The sequence below is a fragment of the Aureobasidium melanogenum genome (assembly GCF_000721775.1).
Source record: "Aureobasidium melanogenum CBS 110374 unplaced genomic scaffold scaffold_15, whole genome shotgun sequence".
NCBI classification, from domain to species: Eukaryota; Fungi; Ascomycota; class Dothideomycetes; order Dothideales; family Saccotheciaceae; genus Aureobasidium; species Aureobasidium melanogenum.
This window is the reverse complement of record NW_024470067.1, coordinates 127248-150805: the sequence shown is the minus strand read 5'-3', so window position 1 is coordinate 150805 and position 23558 is coordinate 127248. Positions and strand designations below refer to the sequence as shown.

At 50.3% G+C, this 23558-nt stretch overlaps 11 protein-coding genes across 11 annotated transcripts; 6 read left to right on the top strand and 5 right to left on the bottom strand.

Moving 5' to 3' along the window:
• Positions 1-278: 278 nt before the first annotated feature.
• M437DRAFT_51739 (putative beta-mannosidase) lies at positions 279-3005 on the bottom strand (the record flags this gene model as incomplete). The annotated part of the gene is made up of 5 exons (XM_041022231.1): positions 279-1406; positions 1460-1775; positions 1828-2397; positions 2446-2826; positions 2881-3005. The coding sequence occupies 5 exons, from the start codon at positions 3003-3005 to the stop codon at positions 279-281; spliced, it is 2520 nt and encodes an 839-aa protein (XP_040878342.1).
• Positions 3006-4237: 1232 nt separating this feature from the next.
• M437DRAFT_76479 (putative sugar transporter) lies at positions 4238-6128 on the top strand (the record flags this gene model as incomplete). Its single annotated transcript, XM_041026634.1, has 6 exons — positions 4238-4276; positions 4328-4479; positions 4536-4825; positions 4874-5351; positions 5409-5952; positions 6009-6128. The coding sequence occupies 6 exons, from the start codon at positions 4238-4240 to the stop codon at positions 6126-6128; spliced, it is 1623 nt and encodes a 540-aa protein (XP_040878341.1).
• Positions 6129-6590: 462 nt separating this feature from the next.
• Positions 6591-7354, top strand: M437DRAFT_76478 (uncharacterized protein; the record flags this gene model as incomplete). The annotated part of the gene is made up of 2 exons (XM_041026633.1): positions 6591-6714; positions 6768-7354. 2 exons carry the CDS (start codon positions 6591-6593, stop codon positions 7352-7354), a joined length of 711 nt encoding a protein of 236 aa, XP_040878340.1.
• An 862-nt stretch (positions 7355-8216) lies between these two features.
• M437DRAFT_52066 (putative alpha-amylase) lies at positions 8217-9903 on the top strand (the record flags this gene model as incomplete). Its single annotated transcript, XM_041022292.1, has 3 exons — positions 8217-8390; positions 8448-9254; positions 9316-9903. 3 exons carry the CDS (start codon positions 8217-8219, stop codon positions 9901-9903), a joined length of 1569 nt encoding a protein of 522 aa, XP_040878339.1.
• Positions 9904-12163: 2260 nt separating this feature from the next.
• Positions 12164-14340, top strand: M437DRAFT_76476 (uncharacterized protein; the record flags this gene model as incomplete). The annotated part of the gene is made up of 5 exons (XM_041026632.1): positions 12164-12722; positions 12774-12826; positions 12877-13074; positions 13129-13833; positions 14035-14340. The coding sequence occupies 5 exons, from the start codon at positions 12164-12166 to the stop codon at positions 14338-14340; spliced, it is 1821 nt and encodes a 606-aa protein (XP_040878338.1).
• A 611-nt stretch (positions 14341-14951) lies between these two features.
• On the bottom strand, positions 14952-15374 carry M437DRAFT_51912 (uncharacterized protein; the record flags this gene model as incomplete). The annotated part of the gene is made up of 1 exon (XM_041022262.1): positions 14952-15374. One exon carries the CDS (start codon positions 15372-15374, stop codon positions 14952-14954), a length of 423 nt encoding a protein of 140 aa, XP_040878337.1.
• Positions 15369-15596, bottom strand: M437DRAFT_30549 (uncharacterized protein; the record flags this gene model as incomplete). Its single annotated transcript, XM_041019182.1, has 1 exon — positions 15369-15596. A coding segment is annotated over one exon (228 nt), but the record flags the coding sequence as incomplete, so codon positions are not given.
• Positions 15597-17119: 1523 nt separating this feature from the next.
• M437DRAFT_76474 (uncharacterized protein) lies at positions 17120-17923 on the top strand (the record flags this gene model as incomplete). The annotated part of the gene is made up of 4 exons (XM_041026631.1): positions 17120-17242; positions 17303-17566; positions 17639-17702; positions 17763-17923. The coding sequence occupies 4 exons, from the start codon at positions 17120-17122 to the stop codon at positions 17921-17923; spliced, it is 612 nt and encodes a 203-aa protein (XP_040878335.1).
• A 286-nt stretch (positions 17924-18209) lies between these two features.
• Positions 18210-20093, top strand: M437DRAFT_76473 (uncharacterized protein; the record flags this gene model as incomplete). Its single annotated transcript, XM_041026630.1, has 2 exons — positions 18210-18938; positions 18993-20093. 2 exons carry the CDS (start codon positions 18210-18212, stop codon positions 20091-20093), a joined length of 1830 nt encoding a protein of 609 aa, XP_040878334.1.
• An 843-nt stretch (positions 20094-20936) lies between these two features.
• On the bottom strand, positions 20937-21848 carry M437DRAFT_52257 (uncharacterized protein; the record flags this gene model as incomplete). The annotated part of the gene is made up of 1 exon (XM_041022324.1): positions 20937-21848. One exon carries the CDS (start codon positions 21846-21848, stop codon positions 20937-20939), a length of 912 nt encoding a protein of 303 aa, XP_040878333.1.
• A 333-nt stretch (positions 21849-22181) lies between these two features.
• M437DRAFT_51894 (uncharacterized protein) lies at positions 22182-22949 on the bottom strand (the record flags this gene model as incomplete). Its single annotated transcript, XM_041022260.1, has 1 exon — positions 22182-22949. A coding segment is annotated over one exon (768 nt), but the record flags the coding sequence as incomplete, so codon positions are not given.
• Positions 22950-23558: the final 609 nt, after the last annotated feature.

Genomic DNA, 23558 nt, shown 5'->3' with positions numbered 1-23558 from the left:
CTGGATGACGTTGCAGCCTTTGGGAAGTTGCGAACATGGCACTGCCCGCCACCTGACTGCACATTGAACAAGTTTTAAGGAGGAAATTGAAGCATTTTGATCCGGGGTTGGAGATCTTTATATGTTAGGGCATGGAATTAAGCTTTCTGTGATCGTCCTTGCTGTGCGGCGTTGGACTTTCGACCCCGCGCACTTGCAAGGTAGAGATAGATATTCCGACCTCGACCAACCTCCGCGCCATGCAACGTCATGATGGTAGCTGTTTTGATTGCTCTAGTTTACTGTCCGTAGTATCGCCATTTGAGAGGCGCATCACCAGATTTCAACCCTCTGACCGTTATGACCTGCTCATCTCCAGGTACGATGTCCACAGCACTGTCATTCACAAGAACGCCTTCCCGTTCCTCGAAGACCAACCCCTTTGTCGGCTTGTTTGATGTCACTGTAATCTTGCCATCATTGAAGCTCACCTTGACGCCTCTTTTCTCCATGTTCAAGTACTTTAGTGGTTGAGGCCAGTCAACGTCTCGCGATACAACCCCACCGTCGCGATCTACCCAGATGCGTGCTGCAAGGACATGTGGTTCTTCTTTCTCGTTGTCGATTACACCTTCGAATATGTTCGTCGTGCCGTTGGCTGTGATCTTTATGCTCTCCCTGGTCATGGCTTGCTTGATCTCTTTGCCCGTAGCGATAGAGATGAACTTGAGCTCGACTTTGCTCGCCGTCACATCTTTAGTGCTATTGCTCGATACCCAACATTCGTAAGTACTTGTCTTTGCAGGCCGGGCATGGACGACGCTCCAGTCGTGGTGCGCGCGCTTGACCGCAATGGCGATTGGAGCCAACACTCTTCGCATAGCATAATAAGCAGGTTTCTTACGTTGGAAGTAGTCAATAATAGCCCATGATGTGACAGGCCAACAATCGTTAAGTTGCCACACCAGCGCACCGCCGCAATGCCGCTTCTGGCCCCATTGCCGTCGCCAGCCACGGTAGCCATACATCAGTGCGTCTGACTGGCTGAGTTGCGTAAGATGTATATATGCTTCAAGACTGGGGTCCGTCGTCCTGAAATTTTCAATCAAGTATGTTGCGATCCTTCTTTCGTGCCCATCTGCTTTGTTGTGGAAGTCGATCATGTGCGATTGTGGATAGAGCTCGGTCGGGTTGGTGACGTAGTATTTGATGGTGTCGATATGAGGGAAGGCTTCCATACCAAATTCGCTGTTGAAGCGGCCGCCAAGGGTATCAAAGATCTGGTACTTTTCTTGTGTACCGTGCCATACATTCCATTGATGCATGTCACCAACGGTCTGGTCAGAAGATATCAGGCCGTCACCCCACGGTGACCCCGGATGATAAGGCACATGAGGCGAGTGCGAGGCAATCACTTCCGGTAGCATCTGCCAGGATGTCAGTCAATGTAGCAGAAATACTGACTGTAATAGTTTTATACCTTCTCGTAGATGTATCTTGCAGGAAAGTCGGTCTTCAGCCAGTTTTCGGGATTTTTGTCGGAGTAGTCGTATGTAAGGCCACACTGTTCTTGTACCTGGTAATCTTCGTTGTTGCCAGCATAAATTATAATCGATGGATGATGGCGGATGCGCTTCACCTGCGCAACACATTCGGCTTCGACTGAGTCTCTGAACTCCTTGATCGCAGCAGGATAATTTCCGCAGCCAAACATGAAGTCTTGCCATACGAGAATGCCGAGTTCATCGCAGGTATCATAGAAGATATCCTCTTCCCAGATACCACCACCCCAGATTCTACAGGCAGCGTCAGTTGATTATCCAGACATAGACTGGAGACTGAACATACCTGATCATGACTTGATAACCATCAACCATGGTTTGCAGCCATGACTGGTACCGTTCTTTCGTGATGCGGGGCGTGAAGCTGTCGGCAGGAATCCAGCAAGAGCCACCACAGAACACATCGATTCCGTTTATCCTGAAGAAGAACGTTTTGCCAATCTCACTTGGCTCCTGTACCAGTTCACCACGACGGAAGCCAATCCTTCTGCTACAAGACTGCACGTCATGTCCATTCAAGACCAAAACAGCCTCACAGGTGTACAGTGATTGTTCGCCGTAACCATGCGGATACCACAGTTTTGGCTGAGAGATATGGAAGTCTGCTTTGGCGAAACCCTTGCTGTCAACCGTAACCGTCTTTTCAAATATCAGATCTTTGTGCGAACGGATGGCAATCTTGACATCGGTTTCGGAGGAACGCTCTGTAGAGACCGCGACTCGTACAACAACGTCGTCCAGGGATTCATTGAGATCGTAGTCTACTCGCATATCCGAGATGCGAGCATATGAAGTCTCTAGACGAACTGCTCGCCATGGACCGCAAGTCATCAGCACGGGACCCCAGTCCCAGCCCCTGAACTACGTCAGTTTTGCAATACAGTCTTTGATAGGAGATTATTACCAATGATATTGAGCTTTCCTTGTAGCGAGCCTGGCCATATCTGCATTAAAACCGACCCATTTGTGTTCGGGATGAGCGTCCTTGATCTTCCGGCCCTCATAAAGTGCCGAGCGGAAGTCAATTTCCAAAACATTAGCACTACCGCCCTCGAGCTTCTTTGTGACGTCTATCCTATGCGGAATGAACATGTTGTCGCTTTCGAGAACAACACTTCCATTGACCTTAACCGTGGCGAACGTGTCGAGGCCATCGAAAACAAGTTCGTGAACTTGGCCTTCTCTGGTAGGTCCAATATCCGGAAGCTTTGTTCTGTAGGTCCAGCTTTTGTCGGCCACCCATTCACATTTGAGCTCGTTGAAACCTAGGAAAGGGTCTGGGATACTGCAGTGCTGAAAGTTAATGATGCGTTGTACGGAAGTGCAAAGTTGCGCTTACACATCATTCGCAATCAGATCATGGTGTACATTGGTAGGAACAGACTTGACTGGCATCCAATTGTCCAAGTCGGTCTGCTTGAACTCCCAGTCTTTGAGCTCTTGCACCAGCACGGCTTGCGACATCCTGGTATCTGTCATGTCTGTCTGTTATCAGCCCGCACGGCAAGCGTTTGCATCTTATAAGAGCTCCAGGATAAATTGTATGGCCTCGGGCCGGACAATCTTAGGCTACATACCACCTGCTCTTCGACGTCGACAGTGCACCGCGTTGGGACAGGAAGCTGCTCTCCAAAGCTCCGTGCCCAATATGGTTAGCGCACCCCGCCTTCAACCTTGGCGTGAACCCTAACCGAGGTTTCCCAATCAGGAACGGAGCTCTCTCCTCCGAAACCAATCTGCCACGACAAGTCATACAATGGACGGACGCACGCTGAAGACGCGGTCTATACAAGTCGATCGACTCGTCTGAGGTAATCACGTGTCTTCGAAAATAATCCGATCTACGGCTCCAGTCTGCCGGCAACATTGAACGCGTCACTGCTTTTCAGGTATCAAGGCATTGGCATGATTGCGGACATTTATAGGACAACGCGCCAAGTCTGGGTTTCTTGATGAAAAGGTAGTAACCATGTCGCTGCAAGTAACCAGTCAAGCATGTTTGTCAAGGCAAGTTTATTTGACAGAGGCATCGAGGGCCGCAATTCCTGGGACGAGTCCGATCTTGACCTAGTCATCTCGCTTTGTGCTCTAGCCGCTGTTCAATATACTTGGCAATGTCTTGTGGCCACGAACTAGGCAAAAAAGTCAGGCGAAGCGCTTGCGCCGATTGACATTAGGACCTTGCAGGATGCATGTTTGCGACTCGACCAGACCAACGCATGACATCGCTTGTGAGTGATCTTCGATTTGACTTGTAGCGCAGCTCTCGATTTTGAGAGTGAAATTCAACCATCCAGACACCCAGGGCTGTCAGCCTTTCCCTCATTCAAAACCGATCCCTGGAGTCTCGAGAACTCGATATATGCTGTGTGCTCGCATCCCGTCATCATCACCAGCGACCATAATCTCGCTACCGAGCACCAGATATTGAACACCTGACATCCATGAAGATGGGCTACAATGGCGTTCCCCGGGGTCGGTAAGCTTCAACGGCTCCTTGTATGCATGCGGAGGGCTCGCCTCCGTGTGAAATCCTCCCAAGTTGAAACCTTCTTGGTTGCCATGCGGGGTGCATGCAGATCTATATCTATCCACTACATCCCCACAGTCACTGGACACATCTCTACCCCGGATCTGGAAACCTCGTTCATCATTATACCATCTCTGTCAACTCACCCCAGAAGCCATTGTTGACCATGACCAGCGACGAGAAGAATGTGGTGGCAGGCCTTTCCGTATGCCATACCAAATTCTTGAGCATATGAACGAACGCTGACGCAAAGCAGAAGGTTTCGACCGCCGAGGCAGACAATGAACACATTGAGACGATCGTGGGTAGTACGGGTTTCAACGATGCTCTGATTCGAGAGCACCCAACTCTGATGAGCTCCACGACTATGCTGCTTTTTGCGTGCAGCATTCTTGGCTGCTTGTGCCAGTAAGCCACCAATGTGCCATTTTCCTTCTGCAAGTATCGTCTAATATCATGCACAGAACCATGAATGGTTACGACGGAAGTCTGCTCAATGGTCTGCTCGCCAATCCTCAGTTCAAGTCTTTCTTCCATGGTTCCAACGCAGGAATCTGGGCTGGTATTGTGTCATCCATGTATCAGATCGGTGGTGTCGTCGCACTTCCTTTTGTCGGTCCCGCTATCGATACCTGGGGCCGCAGATGGGGCATGTTCATCGGTTCTCTCATCATCGCTGTCGGCACAATTATCTCCGGAACTACCTTCAATGATGGGAAGGTTGGACAATTCATGGGCGGCAGATTCTTGCTCGGTATGCGTACTGAATCACATTGTTTGTGCTAAGATTAACCTGTTGCAGGCTTTGGTGTTTCGATTGCGTCCTCCGCGGGACCCATCTATGTGGTCGAAATGTCCCACCCTGCATACCGTGGCAAGGTCACAGCTTACTGCAATACTTTCTGGTTCACGGGAAGTATCATTGCCGCAGGCTGTGTCAGAGGTGCTTTGAACTTATCGGGTAACTCATCCTGGCTCGTACCTGTCTGGGTTCAGATGGCCTGTCCCTTGATCATTTGTCTCTTCGTCTGGTTCATTCCCGAATCACCTCGCTGGCTCTATGTGAACAACAAGCAAGACTCTGCCATTGCGACCCTCACCAAGTGGCATGGGCAAGGCAACCGAGATAGTGCTTGGGTCAAGCTTCAGCTCTCCGAGTACGAAGACTTCTTGAACATGGACGGTGCCGACAAGCGTTGGTGGGATTACAGCGCACTTTTCAAGAAGAGAAGTTCTCGCTACAGACTTGCATGCAACTGTGGCTTCAGTATCTTCGCACAGTAGGTTTACGTCTTTTCTTAGACTTGCATATGTCCTAACATTGGCTTCACTTCTAGGTGGGCAGGAAATGCTGTCTTAACGTACTTCATCGCGGCGGTGCTGGACACTGCTGGCTACCACCAGGCTATTCAACAAACCAATATCAACTTGGGCTACGCATGCTTCCAATTCGTGTTTGCTCTTGCGGGATCTGCATTCGTCGACAAGATTGGCAGACGCCGCCTGATGCTCACCGGCATGGTTGGTTGTGCAATCGTCTGGGTCGGCATGACTACTGCCAGCGGCATCTTCAACAACTCTGCAAACGCAAGTGCCGCCAAAGCTACAGTCGCCATGATCTTCATGTTCGGCGCTGTCTTTTCTTTCTGCCTCACTCCGCTTCAAGCGTTGTATCCAGTTGAAGTACTGTCTTTCGAGATGCGTGCCAAAGGCATGGCGTTCTCGAGTCTGGCTGTCAATGCTGGTGGTCTGCTCAACCAGTTTGCTTGGCCCGTTTCGCTTGAGAACATTGGATGGAAGACTTATATCATCTTCATTATCTGGTGTGTTGCTCAGACCGTCATCATCTGGTATTGGTTCCCTGAGACCAAGAATCGCACTGTAAGATTTAATGATATTGCTGCGTATAGCTCACTTACTAATTCGTTCGCTCACAGCTCGAGGAACTCGACGATATCTTTGAAGCTTCCAAGCCCGTTAAGAAGTCCCTGGAAAAGAAGCAGGTATTGGTCAGCGAGCAGCACGGTGTTGCTGTGATTGAGAAGGTTGTGGCATAAGATTAGCGACGCTAGCAGGAAGAGAAGGATGGACAGACAACTGAACGAGGACATACGGACGTATATCAAAAACACTGACTCATGTTTTCCCATGACGCAATGAGAATCCTTCGTACACTAATTCAGACACCGCACTTGAAGATCAAAATATGCTGGAAGCAGCATACCTTGTGCAAGTCAATCTCTCGCACAGTCTCCAAAACCATGATACAAAATTGGGCAGAGAGCCAGCGAAACGACAAATTCTGTTCATCCAGACCAGAAGAACAAAACACCATATCAATCATTCAGGACCTTCTTGACAAAGCCATCACTCCCGTACCAGCGGCTCATGGCATCGCGACTATTTATGAACCTCGTATATTGAAAGGCGAAAGGATATCAGTCTACCCGTTCTCGTTGCTATCTCGCGCAATCATATACCCAACAACCACATTAGAAGACCATCAAAACATTGTTGAAATGCTTATACATCTCTCGAGATTGCCCGATGTGATTGCCGACGGCAGAACGTGCAAGGAGAACGGACGAACCTACTGGCAAGATATCCCCGAATTCAGTTTCTGGTTTTCCGAAGAGGCTCTTCGTAAGTGTTCAACATCATACCTCTCCTTTAAAAGGCTCACACGACCCTCGCAGATGTGCACGCCATCCACGATATAGATCTAGGAAACTGCCCCTTGACCTGGCAACAACAAGCACAACGATACAAAGCCGCCAATACCTTTGCTGCACTGTACCTTTCTGCCCTCACACCCTCCATCACTCACGAATGGAAAAGTATACAACGTATCACTAGAGATACTCTTACACAAGCTCTAGAGGTGGAAATCGTGAGTTACTCTCAAATCAGAAGAGCAGGCATCTACATTCCCGCAGCAGCGCAATGGCTCCTTCATTCTGCACCTCTGATCTGGGAGTTCTGCAAGAGAAAATGTTTGTGTAGCGGGGACATGGAGGAGAGAGATTGGATCGGCGGCAGTGATGGCAGCGAGGCTTTATGGCAAGGCGAGGATGGATTCAGGGTTGAGCGCTGGGTGTTTTGGAAAGAGAGGTTTGCAGATGTGGCACGCTTGAAACGGAAGGGCTTTGCTGGGCGCGTGATTGACGATGTGGTGATGTGTGCAAGAGATGCGGGTAAGATGATGGGTGCGGTCGAACAGGAGGATGCGTTTGCGCTGGATGGACTGGCGATGGTGTTTGACGGCGACGGGGCCTCGAGCTGAGGTCCGAGGGGCTGCGGCGTGGCAGAATCTCGGGAGATGGAAACCATCAACGTACGGCCATGTAGGCGTTTAGACGAGCAGAATAGCTGTCTGCAACTGATCTTGATGGCTCTTCTTTATTCATATAGGAACTGGTTCGAGAGCATCCCTAAGAATATTTAGTAGATGTATCTGTCACGAAAGTTGCGTGCAGCACCATTCATTCAAAATCATGATGGCTTGCAAGAAATAATTACGCTCTTTGCTAGCCATTTCCAGAGAAACTGGTCGAAATCGTGCAAAGTGAAATTGAACAACCACATCGACCTTGAAACAACATCGATGTATATCAGACTAAGCACCTAATGCAGCAGAATCATTTCATGACATGACAGTCCTCATAAAGTCTATACAGATCATGTTATCGCCTCTAAACTGTTCTAAGATGATGTTTCTCCTGTCACCCTGTTTCTCACGGACCACAATCCGTCTCCGCAAAATGTCAAAACTTGACTGCCGTTGCCGTGCCGCCCACATACGTCAACTCTAGCCTCTTATCACGCGTTTATTTAAACCTAGAATTCCTGCTTTTGGTCAGACCGTTGGTGGTGCGGCTCTAGTTGTTGATCTGTTTACGCAGCCACGTGTATTTGCTGTGATGTAGGTGGCATGAGGGGCAGCAAGCTCTCCCTTTTGTTGAGAGGGGCTCCGCAAGGTCCGGTAGGTTGTTGAGTTGTCATATACCTGTTTACGACAGAGTGCTGTCATATCTGGAGCTTCACTCTATTGTTATCTTGGTGCCTATTCGCATCTTCCTTTCCTCTGCTTCGCTTCCTGTTCTTTCACATCACTACAGTCCTAACTCACCAAGAACATACTCAACATGGGCGGCGAAGAACCTACACCTGAAAACTACACCTTGCTCCAGGGTTTCGAATGGAACGTCCCTGCTGATGGCAAGCACTACAAGCGTTTGCAAGATGCGATGCCCGCCTACAAGCACATCGGCATCTCCAACATCTGGCTTCCGCCCGGCTGCAAAGCCAGCTCTCCCAACGTACATCCCCACCACCTCACAACTGCCAACACAGAACCAGACTGACTTTCCACACAGGGCAATGGCTATGATGTGTATGACCTGTACGATCTCGGCGAATTTGATCAAAAGGGCGGCGTAGCCACAAAATGGGGCACCAAAGACGAACTCCTCGCCCTTTCCTCCGCCGCCAAAGACGCCGGAATCGGCCTCTACTGGGACGCCGTCCTCAACCACAAAGCCGCCGCCGACAAAAAAGAGAAATGCCACGTTGTTGAAGTAGACCCTAACGACCGCGACAAGCAAATCTCCGAGCGCAAGGAGATTACCGCATGGCTGGGTTTCAACTTCGACGGCAGAGGCGATAAATACTCGAAGCAGAAATACCATTGGTATCATTTTGGTGGTACGGATTACGATGCTGAGACGGGCAAGAATGCGATTTTCCAGATTCAGGGAGAGGGCAAGGGATGGTCAGAGTCTGTTGACGACGAGGGAGGCAATGCTGATTTCCTCATGTTTGCGGACTTGGACTACTCGCATCCGGAAGTCTGCGAAGATGTTACCAACTGGGGCAAATGGATTGTCAAGGAGGTTGGCTTGAAGGGTTTCCGTCTTGATGCTGTACAACACTTCTCTCAGCGCTTCACCAAGGAGTGGATTGAGGCATTAAGGCGATCGCATGGCGATCTGTTCTATGTCGGCGAATTCTGGACTGGCAACAAACAGGATCTGATCGACTGGGTCAACGAGATGGAGAGGAAGTTCTCGCTGTACGACAGCCCACTCCTGAACAACTTCTCGAACATCAGCAAGCAAGAGAGCGCGGATTTGAGAAAGGTGTTCGATGATACTCTGGTCCAAGACATGCCTGTCAACGCCGTGGTAAGCATTATCCTACAGCCAAACGAATCACAGCAGGCTAACACAAGTTCCCATCGATCAGACAGTAGTAGTCAACCACGACACCCAACCCGGCCAAACCGTCGAGACCCCCGTCGAAGGCTTCTTCAAGCCTCTCGCCTACTCTCTGATCCTGCTCCGCCGCGACGGCTACCCCAGCATCTTCTACGGCGACCTCTACGGCATGAAGGGAGACAACCCCGAACCACCATCCTGCGGCGACAAACTCGCCGATCTGATTCTCGCACGCAAGCTCTTCGCATACGGCGAGCTCAACGACTACTGGGACAACCCCAACTGCATTGGTTGGGTGAGAAGAGGAACACACGACAGAAAGAATGGATGCGCGGTGGTTATGAGCAACACCGGACCTGGAGAGATCAAGATGCATGTTGGACCTGAGCACAAGGGAGAGGTGTGGACGGATCTGCTGGGCTGGGAGCAGGGAGAGGTCACCATTGACGATGAAGGCAATGGTCTGTTCAAGTGCCCTGGTTGCAGTGTTGCTGTTTGGGTCAACAAGGATGCAGAGGGCAGAGAGCACTTCCCCGTCAACTTCGACAGCGACATCTACAAGGAGGCTGGCAAGCAGAACGGCGACAAGGAAGAGAAGGCAGACAAGAAGGAGTAAGGACGACTTTACCACCAGATACCGATGAGGAGTAGCGCAAAGTGCTGCACATAATGCCAACGGAAGAGAAGGATATACACGAAGAGACATAGACGAACATCTCACGAAATAGGCAATGACAGAAGCAACAGTTCTTCGAAATCGCTCATCCAATTTCCGACCGACTCCGCTCGCGAAATGTCCAAAGCGCAACAAAGCCATCCGATTATCCCTCGCTCCTCAGACCTTTTGTGCAAGAAGATTGATAGTCATTTTGGCTCAACATCCTCTCTCGCACTTGACATTCTGACATGTTTCGCGAAAAGGAAAATGATCAACACACGTACCTGAAGATCGCGATCCATCATCACGAAACCGGCGCGCCGGAGATGTCCTTCGAACGGTCACCTGCCTTGAGACCGGGTCGTAGCGTAACGGTCGGTCATGCCGGAACATTGCACTGGGAACGAAGAAACAGATGTGAGCGCAGGTGAACCATGAGGCGATGGAATTTGCTGGTCATGAAGAGACAATGGGATTCGAGCTGAGGTAATGGATTTTTCTGAATGCGCTTCTGTCGTTGAACAACAACTCTATTATGCGGCAGTGCAGCTGCACCGACAAAGCGCATGGTTGTGCGCTCGCTTGTGCTCGGCTAAGATATCAGACACAAGGGCAAGGTAATGATTGAAGAAGGCTGACGAGGTTCAAGTGTTCGCTATGACCAGCCCAGATGAGTATGTCCAACATTCGATCGTCAAACGCATGTTTGCTAGACAGTTGTGAGCGATCAACAGATGGCATAGATTCACCCATCCCAGCAGCGCTTCAATCAACAACGGTCGGCTCGTATGATAGCTGCCGTTAGACATGCGAGAATTCTGAAAAGATCTCTGATGAATCTCCGGAGCTCGGAATCTCAGCTTGCTGTTGTAAAACCATTGTCTCATTGCTGCCCAGGAACCACAACAACCATCACAGACCTCAGTGATCTCGCCACCAACTGGACTACCGACTTCAGCTGATGAGATTAGCACAGATCACGGAAGAGCTGCACCTTTGTACCATGTATCTCACAGCGCATCTCAGAGTACACGACCGAGCCGTGGTAAGAGGGGCGACTTGTATATTCCAAGCACAATGTGAACTAGGCCATGCAAGGCACAGCTGTTTACTGTTATGCTACCTGCCGTCTGCGAACCTTCCTTCAGCGCTGGTGACTGCCTATGATCATAGCTATGGTCCAAGCAGTGGCAAGATATCGCCGAGGGAACGGTCACAAACTCGACCGGAAAGAAGAATTAATCTTGAAACAAACTTTCGGTACTCTGGGCCGAGCACGAGTCGTGCAGGGAAAGACATACCAAGACATTTCACCACAGAGGACAAGGATTCATACGGAACTATCCCAAAAGCGTTTGCCAAGAACAGGATCAGCTTGCTAACCAGACTTCCACCTTTTTGGCAGTTCGAAAGGATACTATCCTGGCCGGAGAGCCCGAACCATCTCACCGCACAACACGACCGGGTCGTGATTAGAGGATGCGGTTTGGGTAAGCAAAACTGCCCAGCTGTCAATCTCGAAATGGAGAAAGGGCCTAGATCTAGCTTCGAGCCTGTTGTCTCTTTCGTGGGGATAGGTGAACTGAGAGCATCAAAGTCGTCAAACTATGCGCAATGGGCGTTTGTCGTAGAGTGAGTCTATTCGACGTTGTCGCTTGCCAAAGGATATTCTTGCTTGCAGATAAATTATTATCGGAGAATAATACTCGACATCTCTACATGTCGCGAAGTATTCTGCAGGAACAGAAAGATACTCGAGTACAAAAAGATGACCTGAACGGAGTTCCCTCGGGTGAGTAAAGTTTAGGCACTAGCCATTCCTCGGATGCAATTTCGCCAAATTCGATCGCCAAAGGATCGCGCCTACCCCGAAGGGATCTTTCTCCCGCTTCCTCAGCTTCTTTTACGCCAAGCGTCTCCTACCCAAAGGTTCTTACCCCGTGATTGTCAAGCCTCCTCAAGCCTCTTCAAGCCCCCTGAGATCTCAGCTGCTGTCTACGACTCCAAGTCAGCAAATGGTGGACCTTAACTTTGCCTCAAACGCCTCATGGCGGCCGCAAGAGCATTTTCTAGTACTCGGACAGACCGAGTTCTCTGCTATAGCAAATTCCCAATGAAGAGGATGCTGTGGTATATAAGGTAGGATGACTGCAACCGACACAATTCAGAATCAGTCTCATCTTCTCTTCCAATCCACAACCATCTTCACGAGTTCAAGATGCGTTTCTCCTCATATGCTCTTCCCGCGTTGGCGGCCAATTTGGCCGCTGCTATGCCCAGGCCTCAAGACATCGATCTTGATATGGTCATAGATACTCCTGATCCGACTTACACCCAAGCTGTCGGTGTCGCTGCTCAAACCGTCACCTACGACACCGCTTCCCTCATCGCTGCAGCCACCTCAGCCGTCTCTTCTGTCAGTGTCGAGATCAGTGATGTTCTGTCTCAGACCGCAGTTGCTACCAATGCGAAGAGAGCCGCTCCCACTACTTGTGCCCCTCAACCTTCCGGAGCAACCTCAGCCCCCACCTACGCAGCTAACGCAGACAATGCTGCCAACTTCCTGGCAAACACCTACTACGCTTCCGTCGCTTCGGCCGCCCCAACTCCCTCTGGCTACAGCCAAGCCTTCGTAGCCCAGCAAGCCTCTAACAATGCCTTCGGGTATATGGGATACGACACGTTTGATACCTACGACGTCGTAACGTGTGCACAGCGTTGTACTGCCAAGGATGGTTGTGTCTCCATCAACATCTACTTCGAACGTGACCCATCTGGTAATTTCTCGACTCCTCCATTCTGTTCAAACCACAACTGATTTCGAACAGTCAATCCTGATGATACATCGTGCTCGAACCCTTCTTCGGTAACCATGATCAAGGTGAATATCATCGCTGCGTCTCCCTCAAATTTGGGACTGACAAGTCATAGTGCGTGTACTGGGGCGGACCTGTCAGCCAAGACAATGCAGTCAACCAGGGTCAAACCCGTGGTGGTTTCACTGTTGCGATCGCTGGATCCAACGGCTATGTCACCACTCAGATCAAGACCCCAGCTGGTTACCAGGCTGGTGTTCCCTATGGAAAGTTTGCCATCAACGCACCCTACGATATACAAGGCTACAACACTGTAAGTGATGCAATTACATCTCGGACCTAAGCTGTATGCTTACACCATCTACAGTTCATGGGCTCTAAGCTCTTTACATCTACCTGGGACACAGCTGCTTGCGCTGCCTACTGCGATTCTCAAACTGCATACAACAAGGCAACCGCTCCCAAGGACGGCACACCATACAAGATTTGCAACTTCTACAACACTTATGTCTTGACTGCACACAAAGCTGATGGCTCAGTCGTCCCACAAGGACAGTACTGCGCTCTCTACACCGAGGCATGGCCTATCAAGTACGCCACTAATGGCGGACAGTGGAGAGGACAGGACCAATACGTCGTCAGCTACAGCTTTGGCTTCCCTAAGAACAATCCCGGCATCGACCCTACCGTCGGCGATTCGAATGGTGCCGTGTACCAGGCTGTTGCCGACATCAAGTGGTCGAAATTGCAGCCCTTCTGCTCTGCTTATCTTGGATACACAAATCCTGTGTCAACTTCGATTGCCATCTCGACCGTCGTACCCGTCGTCACCTCTACTGCATACTCGACTACGACTGTTTCAGCTGTTGCCAAACGTGCCGCTCCGTCGTCTCTGTCAATCCCTGCTGACTTGAAGAAATACCAATCCTCAGTTATCTCCTCAGCGTGCGCCATGCAGGTCACTGCCGCGTCCTCAACATCTGTCTTAACTACCTTCTCAACCGTCACTGCCGCTGCATCGACCACCGTCACAACAATCGTGTCTACTGCAACTGCTGCAGCTGGCCCTGCCGTGAACAATGTTGTCGTTACCGCTCCCGGCTCTACCTTTGACGGCCAACCTCTTCAACTATCGGGCGACAACTTCCGGGATGGCTCTGTTGGCGCCGGCCCTGGAATCAGCATAAGTTCAAATTATTTCCTCGCCTTCCCGGATAGCTTTTACGTTGACCAATCTGCACGAACCAACTATCTCAAAGACGGCGTAAACAAGTTCACCGCTGCAATCTCTTTCTTGAGAGCCGACGCCAAGTACGTGCTCTTCTGCTCGGATGCGTACCTCGCCCAGCAGCCTGATCTCGTTCCTCTGCAATGTAACATCGAGACCCAAATGGGCAGCACATCTAGAACTGGCACCCTCTCATGCACTGCGACCGCCAAACAAGGAGAATTCAACACGTTCGTTGTTGGCCAAACGCCGGATGGCCAAAGTAATTTGGTTATGGCAGAAAGTGGTGTCCCCGTAGTAACAGCTGACGGAAGCACCTTCTTTGACGCAACTCTGACCATCGGCTTCTAGTCTTGGAGTTTGGAGAGTTCAAGGACTGGGAAGTATGTGCATGGAGTTGATATGGATTGGCGCAGACTAAAATCGGCGGGTGGAATTGATCTTATACTTTGCGTTCGTTTATTACTTTCTGATTCTAGTACTTTTTGAAATCTGGCATTTTGTTTCTGACAGATCTTTCACTGATCCTTCGCGTCTCTCTTTCACTGCATTGCAACCCTGCGTCTTATGAAGACAGACCCTAAAAGCCGCTTCAAGTAACGCTGTGTCGAATATCGAATTTCGGGCACTACCCTGACATGTTGTGATCAACACGGCGTTGCGTCGGTTCAATTAAAGTTGAGGAAGGATTTAAGCTTAGAGATGACACAGGTACTTGTTGCATGTAACCAATGCTTACCAAAACTAGCCAAGTAGCAACCCGAGGTGCATGGGGAAGACACGAAGCTTAACACAAGACAAGATAGCAAATTGGTAGCACAGTGATGAGGAAACCTTGAATTTAATCATGAACGAGAGTGGCTTGCTAAATTAACAAATATCCCATCCCCTATCCTGTTCCGACTATCTTGATATGTACAAACTTCTTTTCTCTCGACACTCAACCCAACCCGATGAGTAGCTTAGTTGTAAGTGTAAACCTGCTCAGGACCAAGGTTTCCCCACTGGCGCTGGCTGTCAACATTGCTGGCACCGAACCAAGCCAACTCGTTCTTAGCATCAACAACAGTGATAACAGCAAAGGCAGGAGCAGGGTTAGCAACATAGCCCCAAGAAACGGTGTAATCACCGTTAGCACACTTCTGGTTGGAGAAGGATTGCTTGGAGGCGTTGACAATAGTGCAGTGCTCGGTCTTGCCGTTGGCAACGATGTCGAAGTTGTAGTCACAGGTGGAGCTGCCGTCGGCGCAGTAGCGGACGACGTTGTTCAGGGTCCAGGTGGTACCATCGACCTTCTTGGGGTTGGAGCCGGGGGCAGCGGCAGAGACGGCAGCAGATGAGGCAGCGGCAGCGGAAGAGGAGGCTTTGGCGGTGGAGGTGGCCATGGTGGAGGCAGAGGCGCTGTAGGGGATAAAGCTTGAGATCAGGCCGCCTGTGGAAGCAATGGGGTTCTCGCCGAGGCAGCTGGCGTATTCAGAGGCGCATTGAGCCATATTGGCGGAGAGACCGTCGGGGCCACGAGTGCTTCTGCAGGTGTTGTAGGCTGCGTAGCAAGCACCCTGGCAGGCAGCATTGTCGGCAGCACACTGAGCCATGTTGGCTGCGAGACCGTCCTTGCGAGTGGTGCGGCAGATGTTGTCCTTGGACTTGCAGTCGGAGGCAGCAGAAGAAGTGGCAGCGGCTGCAGCGGTGGTCGAAGAAGCCTTTGTGCTGGTGGGTGTGACAAGGGTCAAGGCACCGTTGGTAGAGATACACTGCTGGCCGCCGGGATATGAGTGGGCGGGATTGCAAGCGTAAGTGGTTGCTGCGGCTGCGGATGATGAGGCAGTCGCTGTGTAAGGAACGAACGATGAGATGATTCCTCCAGTAGAAGCAATAGGGTTCTCTCCAAGGCAGTCGGCGTACTGGCCAATGCATGCAGCCTGGTTAGCTGAAAGACCATCAGAACCACGAGTGTTCTGGCATTTGATCAGGGTTGCGTAGCAAGCGCCCTTGCAGGCTGCGTCCTCTGCTGAACACTGAGCCTGGTTGGCGGAGAGACCATCAGGACCACGAGTTGTGCGGCAAGCATTGGTCTTAGCAAGACAGTTGTCGTTGTTCTGAGTTTCGCGGCGGAGAGCAGGGGAGGCGGAGACAGCGGAGGTCAAAGCCAAGACGGAAATGAAGGATTTGGAAAGCATCTTGTTGAGTGAGAGAGTTCGTGATCTGTGCAGATGTGTTCGTAGAATGAGATATGAGATGGAGAATGATCTTGTTGTAGTGATGCTTGCTGTGTTGAAGAAAGGATGTGATATGAGTTGCTGAAGGATCACCTCAAGGTCTTATATATCCCACTCTCCTACCTCGTAGATAGCACTTTCAACGTGTGATGACAAACGTCGAGAAGAGTTTCTCACTTACCGTCGCCATGTCTGAGATTTTACGACCTTGAGGTCAATGCATGTGCTCGTACAAGAGATCGACCCCACGTTTGTGGTCATTCTTCCAGCGATCTCCTCGTACAAGACCCATTTGCCAAGCAAGAGGCGGCGGAGGAGTGACCTTCCGACAGCTCCTCAAATCAACTTTGGTGATGGAATTGTCTTGGCCACGAAGAAACATCCAAACGGTCGTCGAAAATAGAAATTCGCAGGGTCTTTAGCCGAGGTCGATCTCGAAACCTTGTTATTTTTGGCCATGACATCAGAGCCGTTCGCCTAGTCCATCACTTCAACTTGCTTTCTGTGTCGATGGCCAAATCGTTCTTAGAATTTTTGTGAGGCGGTCAAGAGCAGGTGCTTAGGCCGCATGACTGATGCAGGCCTTGCAGTGGTAGATGCAACCTCGTAAATGCAAGCCCATCGCAGTCGACCGTGCGCTCGCGATTTGTCCTCATCTCTGTCATGGTCGGAGATTCGGTCTCATACCTTTGTTCGGCATCGACGGTCGCAGACAGTCTGCTCGATCATTACTGCTTGTCCAAGGCTCCGTGATATGATCGCGCATATGCAGGCGGGACCGAACGGCTTTCTGCACTTTCCGACAGGACCACAAATCCGCATACCTCTAGAAAGACAGTATAAATATTCGACTGCGACTTGGCTGTAGAGATTAATGCCAGGCATTCAACGCAGAACAGATCAGCGCAACAATGACCATTCGACTTCACAGATCCAAGCTATCAACCTGTACGCAGAGAGTAATGCTCGTGTTGAACGGACTTGACCTGCCATACAATTTGATTGACGTCGATATTGGTCAAGGTGAACACGAGGTTGAATCATACGAGCCCTGGTCATCTCAACCGTGGCTGATCTTCACTCCCAGAGATCAGGGGTTTGTCCATGACATACATCCTTTTGGCAAGCTTCCAGCCGTTGAGGACGGTACTCTGCACGTGTTTGAGTCTAGAGCCATTTGCAAGTATCTGGTTGCATTTTCGGACTCGGTGCTGCTGTCTCCGGTAGACTCTAGAGAGCTCGCTGCGCTTGAACAGGCCGCATTAGTCGAACACTCATACTTCAACACGAGTTTTTCCAAGCTTGCATGCGAGAGAATCTTCGAACAGTGGATGATGTCCCAATTACCGCCGACCACAGTTCGGCTGACTCATTACCGCGAATCCTTTGATCGCGACGAAGCGGAACCTACTGTGGTGTAACTGATGGAGGAGAACTTCAAAGAAGTGCTTGATCACTATGAGAAGCTTCTTGCCAGTCAACCATACTTGACCAGTAAAGTTAGTCCACCAAGTCGAGCCGTTCTGGCAGATACCCAACTCACCATCCTACAAGAATGCTCGCGTGTGGATATGAACCATCTTGCGTGGCTACATACTCTTTCCCACCTTTCGATGGAGCATGAAATCAGCTCTCGGGGCAAGGTTGCAGCTTGGTATCAGAGGATGCAGCAACGGCCGGCATGGCAAAAGGTCCTGAGCGGGATTACTGCATGAGCGGAGTCAATATCCAATAGACTCTCAACTTCAGATGTCGATAACTCCAGTGTGTCATTATAGCATTGCTGTTCACCGCAGCCTTCTTGGTTTGCAGTTTAAGGGAAGAAGTGGCTGAGAGGATGAGTCCGGTGAGTCTTGTCGGTCCCGTCGGTTCCGTCGGTCCCGTCGGTACCGTGACGCCGAAGATTCCGCTTCCGTCGGCCGCTCTTTCCCAGCCTCTCTACAGCCATTGCCTCCGAATCACAAAGATTACTTTCGATCAAGATGACCATTGTCATCAACTATGGCTCCAAACGTCACGCGTTTCCATAGCTGTACGCGATGTCAGCATCGCAAGGTTAAATGTGATGGCGCAGATCCGTGTGCGACTTGTCAAAAAGCCAACGCCGAATGCACACGCAACCATCGCAATTCGCTGGCTACAAGACGAAGGAGGGAAGGTCTTATATCCGGACATGCAAGATTTCAAGTGCAGCCTGAGCCCGAGCAGACAGGTTCATCCGCACCTATAGAGCTTCCGTCCTTCAGTGACTTAATCTCTCCGCCCGCAAGTGACAGCACACGACAAATCCCGATATCAAGTACGCAAACTCCTGCAGATCACGGCGAGCCTCTTAGGGTAGAATCTGTTTTATTCAGCCATCCGCCTGATCAGGTATCGCCAAAACTCGCATGGCCTCAGCCAGTACAGATCTTCCAGCTATGGCAGACCTACATCGACAATGTCAATCCTATGGTCAATCTACTGCATACACAAACTATGCAACGCTTGGTACTCCAGGCGACTGGCTGTCAACAAGAAGACTTGCCCAAGCCCTCTCGAGCACTGCTCTCGTCTGTATTCCTCGCTGCCGTCGAGTCCCTTAGCGATGAAGAATGCTTCAATCTTATGATGTTACCTAAGCATGAATGCATTCGTGGACTATTCGAAATGACCAAGGAGTGCCTTCTTGTTGTCAACTTTATGGATACCGCAACAACAGAACTGCTTCAAGCACTTGTTTTGTATCTGGTCGGTACAATCTAATCCCATCCCGTGCGTGTGCTAATCTGGTGTTTGAGTCAGATGGCCGCTCGGCAGCACAGTTCTCCTCAGAGTCTTTGGCTGGTGATAGGTGTTGCAGTCAGACTAGCTCACCGCTTGGGCATCCACCGAGAGAGAAATCTCCAAGGCATGACTGTCTTTGCAGCAGAGATGAACCGCAGGATTTGGTGGCAGGTCTATTTACTGAATCGCCATTATGTCAATCTGTGCGAAGACATCGACAGCAGTGATCCAGCTCACGTTCTGATTTTTGACACCAAACGACCACTCAACCTCAACGAGGCAGACCTTCATCCAGACATGACTACATTGCCTCCTGAGAGACAAGGTATGACAGACATGGTGTTTTGCTCAATCAGATATGAGATCGGCAGTTTTGTCCGGAATCTCAGTCTCAATGTCGAAGGCCAAAGTAGAGTACAAGCGATCCAGCAGTTGGAAGCCCGTCTTGAGGAAAAGTATGCCAGACATTGTGACGGCTCAATACCACTTCAACGTGTTTCCAGATGCCTTGTTAAAACAACTGGATATCGTCTCGCTCTTCGACATTGCCATTCTACGCATGGCGTGAATGATAACTTGGCAACAGGAGATCGGCGTCAAGCTTTTGATACAGCTCTGTTGCTTCTACAGACTCAGCATTCGAGCTGCGCCAGTCAGATGTTGGACCGCTATAGATGGCACACGAAGCTATTCTATTGCTTCGAAGCCCTCTTTCCCGTACTCCACACTCTAGCATTCCAGGAGCTGAGTGAGCCGACAGCGAGTGAGGCATGGCAACAAGTTTCGCTTGCGTATCGTTTCAACCCAGAACTGCTAAGCTTCGAGCACAAGAGCTTCTACAGCAACTACTGTCGCAGCCTCGACAGTCTGGCTCTCAAAGCTTGGAGTCGTAGAGCCTCGACTGATGACTGTATGCCCGATTTTGTGCAGCAGATACAGCTACGGCAAGGTCGACCAAATGGACAAGATGCTGTCGAGAATTTGAGCACGCATGTCCAACAGACCGCGCAATCACCACAGCATGCAGCAAACGGATACCCTTCGACCGTTGAGATTGATGGAGAGACATGGGAATACTGGCTCAATATCTTTGACAACGAAGAGCTGCTCGGAATATGAACACCGGTTGCATCGGACGGCCTGACACTTGCCCACTCAAACTAGCTTCTGTTCGTGGCAGATTGTGCCACAGCCCGGTCAATCTACGTTCGCTTCAGCCCCATTGGCATATGCAGACTACGACCAGATCAAAGCTGCATCTACGCAGCTCGGACAGAGAGATGTTCGACTGGAGTCCGGTCAAGAGGAAAACGACATGCAGTCGTAAAGGAAAGGAACAAGTAACTCAGATATCTCTGGGGATCGGGGGAGCGCTCCTTCCTATGCTGGCGCGCTTAAACGAGTCCATGTGACGGCGCTTCCTTCCGAAAACAGTCAAGCATTGATTTGAAGCGTGAATGCAGCCTCTCCGTGTGCAGAACACGGTTACAAGATAGCTATAGAAATGCACAACACTTCGATAGAGAACGTGGTTGCCATGGACAAAGTTCAAGTTCTATCAAGAGTCATCCCAATGGCTAGGCCTACATTCCGGCCGCAACTATGCATGTTGATAGCTTATAACAACCACTGCACCTTAGAATGGAGAAGGCTTAGGTGCAAATTTGTGACTGTGTTTAGCATGTAGGCAAGGAATTCATAGTACTTATCCGTATCGAGACAGGAGGCTGAACAAGGGGCTACAGGATTTATGTTCGTTCCTGTTGTACTTCGTAATCATCCATCGAATCTGCACCGAGACACACAGGACAAAACACAATCGAAACCCAAAGCAACAAGGTGTGATAGAAGTCTATCTAAGGCCTATACTGACAGTGGCTATAAGAAAGTAAACAAAGAAAAATCTATATCGCTAAAGAAACAAAGCAGAGAAAAATAAACATGTACATATATGGAGAATTCTCAAGTCTCCTTGCCAAAAGCAGGGAACTTGGCACCCTTGGAAGAATCACAAGGGAACATGACAACATCCGCATTCATAACACCAGAGTTGGAGTAAGGAGTTGTTTGAAGGATCGTAGCGCCGTCTGGGGCTGTCATGGTGAATTGGAAGCCACCTTGGCCTCCACCGTTCGCGTACCAAAGGCGGATAGGCGTGTATGTGTTTGCAGTGAGGAAGAAGCCCAGAGTTGCAGGGGCAGGTGCACTCCAAGTCTGAATGAGTTGGGCGTTGGCACGGGTGTAGCCAGAGAGCGCATTAGGACCGACCCAGAGGAGGGTAACATCATCTGCTTGAGGCAGGTTGATATGGTAGTATCCAGTACCATGGCCGGCAAACACATAAAAGACGTGATTGAGAGCCAAAGTCGTAAGTGTGGAGGCAAACTCGTAGTTACCATACACATATGTGCCGAAGATGCCTCCATCGTAGTACTCGCCAATGTAAGAAATGCCCGTGGCTTGTGCAGAGGGCGTTGATGTCTTCATGACTTCTGGCTTAAAGGCTGGGTATTGCGAAACTGCTTGCTGGCCTGGGACTGGATTGCTGTAGAAACCGGCGGCAGCGCCCTTGTTACCGCATGTAGTGACAGGAGTAGGGTAAATGATTGATACAGTCCCGGTCAAGCCCTTGGTAGGAGTGATGGTTTGAGTCGCGATTGTGGATGCTGTGCCTGAATCGGCTGTCACTGTGACATAGGTGGTTGTAGTTGCCGCTGGGACCGAGCCCGAGGTCTTGACGATGACGGTTCCGGAAAGACCGTTGATGGTGGTAGTTGTAGTGCTGCCTGGCCCAGCCCAGACAGTAGTAGTCGTGGTGTACGATACAGTTCCTGCCACGGTGTAGGCATTGAAACCGGCATAGGATGAAGGCATCCAAGCCATATCGACATTGTAGTTGTTCAACTGAGGTGTGCGCGATGTTCCAGTCAGGTTCTTAAAATAGCACGTATTGCCCAAATACGCGAAGCCATTGCAGCCGGGATAGTTGCCACTATCACAGACAGCGAAACATGAGTAGAAGTCGGGTGTGGTTTGGTTGCCAATATCCGCCGCATACTGAACATCATACCCACAACCAAGAGTGTAGTTGACGCCGTTATAGTCGATGAAAGAACTACCAGCTTTTCCAAGGGCAGAGCAAGTGGCGTTCTTTCCGGTTGGTGCAGGAGTCCATGTGACACTAGTGAGACCTTTGTCTTGAGGATAGAGCGCATAGCCGTAGGAGTTGGTCAAGTTATATACTGTGCCGCTGGAGTCCTGTGCTGTTCTGTAGGTGGCGTAATTTGATGCATTGGCCGTACTGAATAGATAACATCCCATCAATTGAGTTTGTCCATTCAGAGTGAGGTTGAAGACATTGAAATAGTTGCAAGGAGTGTATGTTGAAGACTGGGCGTTCTGTGACTTGTTGTTCGCAGTGTACGTGTTACACAAAGTACTACACTGACTGACATCATACGTGGAGAAGTACTTCTGACCCAGGTAGATATTGGAGCTGTAAGCAACTCCACTGAGAGCAGTAGGGCCCTGGAAAGAAGAGACCGACGCTGGTACAGGGTTGAGGTTGTAGCCGTTAGAGCCTTGGATAACAACCATGAAGTCCTTGCGGTACTGGCCGATATTGGTAGCTTGCGAGGCATCCACGGCACCACCATAAAGTGCGCAGGTAATGGAGGCACCGGCGGTAGGATTGGGACAAGAGTCATCAGGAATGAAAGTAGGCGTACGCTGGATGTAGATGTTGAAAGCGTTGCAATCAGAGCGAGCATTGCAGTAAGCAGCACATGCACTAGTGTCGTAGGAAGCCAGTTGTTGGTAGCCAAGGTAGTTTGGTGCGAAGAGACCAGCCAACTGGCTGGTGAAGCTTGTGCTGTATCCGGCAGGAGGATACCACTGAGCAGCAGCCAAGCCAGCCAGAGTTGTGTCGACCAAGAATTGGGTGGGCGTGTTTGGATTGGGCGCGTAGTTATACATAATGTTGTTGGGGTTGCTGCAGGTTGTCGCGGTGGCACGCTTGACCTTGGTTGAGCTTGACTTTCGGGTCGAAGTCGAGGTCGAGGCTTTGCTAGAGATCGATGTAACCTTCTTGGTCGAGGTGCTGATTTTAGCAGAGGATGATGATGACTTCTTTGTTGATGTGGTCATCGATTTGGAAGACGACGTGGTGGACTTTAGGAATCCTGCAACAAAGTTCGTGCCAGCGGCAACGGCACTGCCTGCAGAATTCTTCAACCAACACGTGCCTTCGCCGATGCCTTGATCGCCGCCAACGTATGTAAAAGCGACACAACCAGATGTACCATCGCAAGCGGTCATACAATCTGTGAACGATTTGGTTGCGGCCTTGTTCGTGAATGCTCCGACATTGGTGTCAGAACTACACTTGATGGTGTAGACCTTGCCCTTAGCATCTGTGACGTCCTTGTTGATACATGAGCTGCTAGAAGCAGCAGCGGACGAAGATGTCTTCTGAGTCGACGAGGATGATTGCTTAGTCGATGATGTGGCCATCTTGGTACTCAATGTCGTGGCCGATGAAGATCTTGAGGACGACGTAGCCGACGACTTGGGCATGCTGCTTGA